At 50.0% G+C, this 7,214-nt stretch overlaps 1 protein-coding gene across 5 annotated transcripts in view; it reads right to left on the reverse strand.

The window, feature by feature from the left end:
- Positions 1 to 2,655: 2,655 nt before the first annotated feature.
- The window catches only part of Trafd1 (TRAF-type zinc finger domain containing 1), a 14,801-nt gene continuing 10,242 nt past the window's right edge, over positions 2,656 to 7,214 (reverse strand). For 3 of the 5 annotated variants that reach the window (XM_021162570.1, XM_021162571.2, XM_021162572.2), the window contains exons 7-12: positions 6,749 to 6,825; positions 5,984 to 6,214; positions 5,148 to 5,268; positions 4,338 to 4,674; positions 3,530 to 3,602; positions 2,656 to 3,339 (exon numbers count right to left, since the gene is read on the reverse strand). In XM_021162570.1, the coding sequence (XP_021018229.1) occupies positions 3,286 to 3,339; positions 3,530 to 3,602; positions 4,338 to 4,674; positions 5,148 to 5,268; positions 5,984 to 6,214; positions 6,749 to 6,825 (893 nt within the window). In that variant the 3' untranslated portion in view covers positions 2,656 to 3,285. The remainder of the gene's footprint in view (positions 3,340 to 3,529; positions 3,603 to 4,337; positions 4,675 to 5,147; positions 5,269 to 5,983; positions 6,215 to 6,748; positions 6,826 to 7,214) is intronic. The other 2 variants (XM_021162573.1, XM_029477647.1) reach the window with 1 other exon arrangement.

Here is a 7,214-nt window from a genome sequence, read left to right on the forward strand (position 1 = left end):
TCTTCTTACAGAGCACGTTCAGAAGGCTCCTCAGCCTGTGCTCCCCTTGGCAGAGGAGCCTGGTCTACATATACTGAGTTCCAGGCTAGCCAGGGCTACACAGACCCTGTCTCAAAAAAAAAAAAAAGTATAGAATTGGAGGGCCTGTGTACCAGGACAAAACAACAGAATTTCAAGCAGATTTGGGGACCAGGGGACTTTCAAGTGACCCAGAGGAAGAACCTGTAAGTACAGGCTTCTGGGGTGTCCGTGGCAAGTGCCAGCTGATGGCCACAGTGAAGGCTGCTGGGAGCTGCCTTAGGGCTTTGTGTCTCTCCTGACATGGAGGAGAAAGTCTACACTAGAAATGGACACCAGAGATGCAATATCCAAACCCTAGCAAAGTATTCATTCCATTAAATCAGAAAAAAAAAAAAAAAAAAAAAAAAAAAAAACAGATGTGAGACACAGCAGACAGGCTTTGAAGATTAGCATTGAAACAGTTTAAGGATGAAAAAAAGTTACCGTCTATGGAGACAAAAGGGACATTTTTACATTGTTAGGATTGGATCAGGGCAGCAGTAAACACTTATGCACAGGGCCAGCCGACTCCCAGTCCCACAAGAGTACAAAGCGCCCTGTGTCAGAATGGCTTCAGACTTCCTAACCTACAAAGTGAAAGACACCTTCTAACCCTAGCTGAGCCAGGCTCAAACCGGCACACCAAACAACTGGGACAGTCACATCTGTGGTACCAGGGAAGGGCAAAGTTCAGATGGGGTGAGGCATGGGGGTGCACTAAAGGGAAAAAGGGAAAGTGCAAGGCCAGCCTGCTCTACATGAGACACCACCATCCCAGAAAAAGAAAACGGGCATGTGACTAGGATCGGAGTTCATTAGATGGCAGGGCATGTGCACTGACTGGAGCCAGCACCAGGAGGGCAAGGGCTGCCACAAGACAAGGCCAGTCTGGTCTACTGTGAGATGTCTGCTCAGCCCCACACAAAATGCACCTTTTATGAATGAAAAAGCCATAATGAAACCCATTTCTTAGAACATACACTAATTTAAAAATACATTTAAACAACTCTGAGAATGCAGAGGGAATGACAGATACCTAAGCACACATGATAGTTTGAACAAGAACAGTGTCAAAGGAATGGCTTGGAACCACAGCTGTGAACACCAGAATTGCTAAGACATTAAAAAGTGCAAGCCAGGGGCTGGCAAGATGGCTCAGCGGGTAAGAGCACCGATTGCTCTTCCGAAGGTCCTGAGTTCAAATCCAAGCAACCACAGTGGTGGCTCACAACCATCCGTAAAGAGATCAGACACCCTCTTCTGGAGTGTCTGAAGACAGCTACATTGTACTTATGTATAATAATAAATAAATCAAAAAAAAAAAAAAGTGCAAGCCAGGCGTGGTGGTGCACGCCTTTAATCCCAGCACTCGGGAGGCAGTGGCAGGCAGATTTCTGAGTTCGAGGCCAGCCTGGTCTACAAAATGAGTTCCAGAACAGCCAGGGCTATACATTCAGAGAAACCCTGTCTCAAAAAACCAAAAACAAAACAAAAAAAAAAAAAATGCAGACTCCTGAGAATACAGGGAGATTAACTTCTGGCTACACTTGTCTTCAGTTTCATGGCACGTGCCTTTTCCTAACACGCTGCACACTCAAGCTTAGGTCCCCACCAGGAGAAGATGCTTCTCACTCTGAGATCCCCAGAAACTGCCACTTAGGATAGCAGATTGCTAATGGCCCACAAGCCAATCCATTGTCATTTTACCATGTCCAATCCACACGGTGTCCTGTGAGTTGAGAGTTCTCCTTCCTGGGAGCCTGTGCTCCATCCTCACCAGGAACAGACCCAAGTTGCCCTGAACCCTTTCTGCCACCTCTTTCAAGTCCCACGAGGAAGTCGGTGACAGCAGAAGCCATGTCCTCTGGCTCCTGAGGAAGGTTTTCTAAGCCACCCTTGGTGAACCTGGTGTCTAAGTGGTATATCCTGGCTACAGTATGTCTCATTTGGAGAAAGACTAATTCTCCGTGTCCTGGCTTTGCCGAATGAGTATCAGCAGAAGAGTGTACGGCATCTGAAGGAAGGGGCAGTTCTTTCATCTTAATCCCTGACAAGGCTGCTGAAGCAGGATCGCTTGTCCTTCAAAGGCTCCTTCTGGGGTTCAGGTTTTGTGTTTTGCTTTGAGACAAATCCTAAGCTATCTTCTGCAGTCTTCTAATGGCTACAAGTGTGCATCCCCATGGCTGGCCCAGGATTAAGACTTCTAAGAAGAACCCTCCATTTTCTCTTTTGTCAGAAACAACTCCCTAGGCACCAAGTATTACCACAGCTGCAATGAACTCTGAGTCTCCTCCAAAGTTCAAATCTTGGAGGAGATGATTGGCAGCTCTTAAGGTGAAGGAATGCAGGAGAGTCAAAATCTTGAGGCCAGCCTGGTCTACATGGAATGTCTTGGGGGGGGGGAGCATAAGCCTTGAATTCTGAGCCCTCTGAGTAGGAAGCCATGCTGGGGCATCCAACAAAGAGCTCAGTCATCAAATGTGCCTGCAGCCTAGAAGATGAGGCGGGAAGATTTTAAGTTCAAGGCCAGCCTAGGCTACACAGTGAGACCATGCATGCACACTCCCCTCCATCTCTATGGAAAGAATCACAAGCTGAGCTCTAAATACAAACTTTATTTCTATTACAAGGAAATAGACAATTAGAACAGTAAAATAAAAAGGGGAGGGGCTGGCGCCTCCGTCCTCATGAGGGCAGGAGTGGCCCTGGTGGGGGCAGCATGAACAAAGCAGTACATTCCTCATCAGGAACAGAGAGAGGGGGTGAGTGACCCGCAAGGACGAAAGTGGCCTCCAGTCCGTGTCCCCGCCGGACACGTGCCTTTTCCTAACACGCTGCACACTCAAGCTTAGGTCCCCACCAGGAGAGGATGCTTCTCACTCTTGAGATCCCCAGAACCCTCGTCTCTGTCCATCAGGACCACAAAGCACCAAGAAGCAGTGGTGATGACATCACTAAGGATGGAGCCCTTATGGGCCAAGAGGACCACAGACGCGCAGTGCTGATTTCAAGGCTGTTCAACAATGGCAGCTCGGGCCTCCCAGCTAGCCCTCCCTCAAACCCAAACCCCACAGCACAATCGCAAAGACACAAAATGGCCATAACCTAGGAAAAATTACAATCTGGTGTCTCTCCTGCCCAGTGAGCCCAAGAGGCAGTTGGACATTGCACCAGCACGTTCTGTTATGCGTGGGGTGGGGGCTGCAAGAGCCCCCAGAGTCACCATTACTCCTCTTCCTCCTCCGCATCCCCCGCTCCCTGCTGCTTTGGAGGCTTTGCCTGTTGGATAAGTAGTGAAAGGACAGACATATTGGAGCTGCCTGGTTCCCAGAGTGCTTCCCTCAAAAAAAGCCAAAGAATGGACCCTAAGCTACTGGGTGTGTACCCAGCACATTCTCTGAATTCATAACCCCACCAGCCCCAGCCATGTCTGCATCTGCCCTGAACATCACTGCGGGATCCCGGTTACCTTTGCTGCTCTGCTGTGGTAGCTAGCAGCTTCAGGGCTGACCCGAGAGCTCCGACCACCTTCACTCCTCCCACTGTAAACAAAGAACATGAGTCAGCATGCTGACATGGGAACTCAGAGGAGATAGGGTAGCAGCGACATCAGACAAACCCAGACCCCTCAATGAGCCTGGTGGGGGCCACCTAGGTAAAGCACAGGCTGAATAAGGGTGAGGTTCTGGGATCCTCCCCTAGCACCACTGGTGAAAAAAAGGCAAAGCCCTCCATGGCTCTCCTTTCCTAATGTCTGTGACCACGCGTGGAAATAAAGGTATGAGTTTTTCTAAAGTCCCCGCGTTAATTATTCTGCATGTGTGCAGTGTGTAGATGCACGTGCTATGATGTGTGTGGTGTGCAGTGTGTAGATACACGTGCTATGATGTGTGTGGTGTGCAGTGTGTAGATACATGTGCTATGATGTGTGTGGTGTGCAGTGTGTAGATGCATGTGCTATGATGTGTGTGGTGTGCAGTGTGTAGATACATGTGCTATGATGTGTGTGGTGTGCAGTGTGTAGATGCATGTGCTATGATGTGTGTGGTGTGCAGTGTGTAGATACATGTGCTATGATGTGTGTGGTGTGCAGTGTGTAGATGCATGTGCTATGATGTGTGGCGGTGGCCAGAGGACAACTCAGTTTCTGAAGAGCAAACTCCGGCCATCACACTTCCATGGCAGTGCTCTGAGCACAGATTCCTCCCAGCAGCACCACACTACCTGCCCCTGCTTTCCTCAGCCACTGTGGGCTCCATCCTGGGGCTGCTGCTTACCCAGCTCCGTACCTCCCAGGGGATCCATGAGGAAAAGAGGGCGCAAAGTTTTCTGGATAGAGATTTTGAATAGAGTGGATCACTGGAGCGTGCCTGGATGCTGTGGGCCCATTCTGGCTGCCCCGCATCTGCCCACGCATGTCCTGGCTGTCAGAGTTGTTGAGTTTCAGCACACCGGGAGGGCTACGCTGGCAGTCAGACCTGGGCCCTGACGGTGAGTTCAACAGTCGGTTGCAGGAAGCCACACTGTTCATGGTTCTGTTAGGAGACATCGAGTAGGTGGGGCCTTTCACTGATTCCGGCTTGACATCATCCATGTAGCCAGATGACAGGTCTCCTGGGAAGAGAAGGTGGCAGTGGCTTTAGGGGATAGGCTACCCTAGCTGTTACTAGCAGACTGTCATGGCGGACAGCCCACTCTACATGCTGATGTTATGATCCTCAAGGCCAGCCTCCTAACTGCTCAGCAAACAGATGTCAGCAAACTATGAAAAGCCATTTGCACTTGGCTTTGTGGTGTGAAGTTTCAGAAACATGCACCCAGCTAGATGGTTTAAAAAAGCAGTCAGGAGCCACAGCTTACTGTGGCACTGTGATTCACAGCTGTCTTGGAAGCCATAAGCCTATAAAGTCTGCACTTAGGTCAGCTTGGGGTAATGTGGGGACCACTTAGTCTCAGCAGAGTCCCCCAAGAGACCCTCATGCGTGGGAACGGGAGGCACAGGCAAGCCTCCCAGGGAGCAGGAATGTGAAGCAGGCTAAGGCGGCAGTGGCTGCAGCCTCACTCCCTAGCTCAGCCCCAGTGGATACCCTGGTGTTTGACCCGCCTCCTGGACAGCTCTGCTGAAGCGTTTTCTGGCTGCGAATCCTGGGCTGGGATGCCCTCGACTGCATGGTGGTTTGCTGTGGCTGGGCGTTGGTCACACTGGTCCTTTAAAAGAAAAGAAAAGAAAAGAAAAGAAAAGAAAAGAAAAGAAAAGAAAAGAAAAGAAAAGAAAAGAAAAAGGAAAGAAGAAAATGAGTACCTGGGATGCTGGGAAGAGAGGTGTCATCAGGTTGGGAGATCATCCCACCCCACACACAGCAGACACAGACAACCAGGAGGAAGCCGAGTCCTGGAACTAGAGTGAAGCCATCATGGGCTCCTGAGGCTCTGGGCAAGGAAGAAGCAAAGGCTGGTGGTCAGAAGAGCATGCTCTGTCTATAGTGTTTGTGTCATGGCTTAGGTGACAAGCAGCGGTTTTGTCCTTGAAGTGGGATATGTACAAAGAGCAATGAAAGGCTGGCGCCTGCCCCACTGGCTCTTTATACAACTGACGGCTTTGGGCGGGTGGGGAGCATTTTTCCCCCCACTAACCGCATAGGATCCCAGACTGGAGAAACTGAAAAAAGGACTTTCAAGTATGCAGTGTAGCACCCTTCTTTCCAGAAGCCTTGGAAGGAGTTCAGAGCCAGGGCACCACAAAGGCAGAGCTGGAGCCCAGGTCTCATGGAGCACAGGAGAGCCTGCTGGTCAGTCAGACTGCATCTGTCCGCTCAGGGACATGCTTTCTCCGCCCTCTACTTAGCCTGTGATACCATGAGCTCAGCAGGGCTCTGTGGACGGAGTGTAGCTGGAAGGTGAAGAGCACCCCAGGGATTCTCACCTGATGGTAGAACAGCACCTCCTCTTCCAGCTGCACCCCACAGAACTCACAGGGGATGATGATGCTGTCTTCCACAGCAGCTGAACTGCTCAGACCCATTAAAGTGTCAAACTGGTTACTTGTTGCTTGTTGTAGAAAGTTCTGGAAGATGGTACCAGGATCTTCCACACCCCTGACGGAAGAGCTGCCCGTATTGAGTGAATGTAAGGCATGAGAAGGGTTGCAGCTTGTCTGTCATCCAAAAGACATGTAAAAAGTAAAGAGAGGTCAAGGAAAAATTACATCAGTAAACACTTTCGCCAAGAAACTACTGCCCCTGAGTGCTGCGGTGCTGGAAAGGCCAGAGAGCTCAGCTCCACGCTACTGTTCCCTATTGGGCCTGTGCCATCCATCACACGGGACCATACCATAAATATGGGCCAAATAGTCTTTCATCCTTACTAGAGGACCAAACACTAGATGCATTTAAAGTATTCAATCCCATTTCTCAAAGAAGGATATGTCCTGTCACCCAAAGCAGAGACTACATGGCACCTTTAGATATGCTCACCACTTAGACCAGTCGACTAGAAAGGGTTCATGACTCCCTCAGAACCAGACAGTGCTGTGTGCCCATGATCCCAGTTGCCTGGGACGCTCAGTAGCACAGCCACAAGGTGAGGTACTTGTGTCACACCTTACAGAACTCAGTAAGGCCTCTTGCAGCTTGTTACACTGACCAGAACCTGCTCACAATCCTGTCTGGCGCTGTCGAGTACCACACACCTGATGGTCAATGAGCAGTTCCTCTGGGTACAGCTCCTCACAGAACTCACAGGGCAGCAGAGTCTCGTCAGCAGCACCTGGAGCCACAAACAAGCAAGTGCCGGTCACCCTCCCTACCCTGCAGAGTACGTGACACCCAAGTCTGACGCGCAGGTGGGTGTTGGACTGCCAATGAAAAGGACACAATATATATTCCAAAACCAATTCAAGGAGAGGTTTCACAGGCAAAGAAACAATTAGGTAAGGACAGAATGAGCTCAAGATACGGAAGAACCCTGTAAAGAGCTACCAAGCAAGAATCCATGCATGATGGCACACGCTGGAGCCTCAGCACTTGAGAGGATGAGGCAGGAGAGTGAGTTCAAGGATAGCCTGGGCTACACAGAGATAGCTTTAGAAAGAAAGAAAGAAAGAAAGAAAGAAAGGAAGGAAGGAAGGAAGGAAGGAAGGAAGGAAGGAAGGAAGG

This window comes from Mus caroli, chromosome 5, assembly GCF_900094665.2.
Source record: "Mus caroli chromosome 5, CAROLI_EIJ_v1.1, whole genome shotgun sequence".
Classification (NCBI taxonomy): Eukaryota; Metazoa; Chordata; class Mammalia; order Rodentia; family Muridae; genus Mus; species Mus caroli.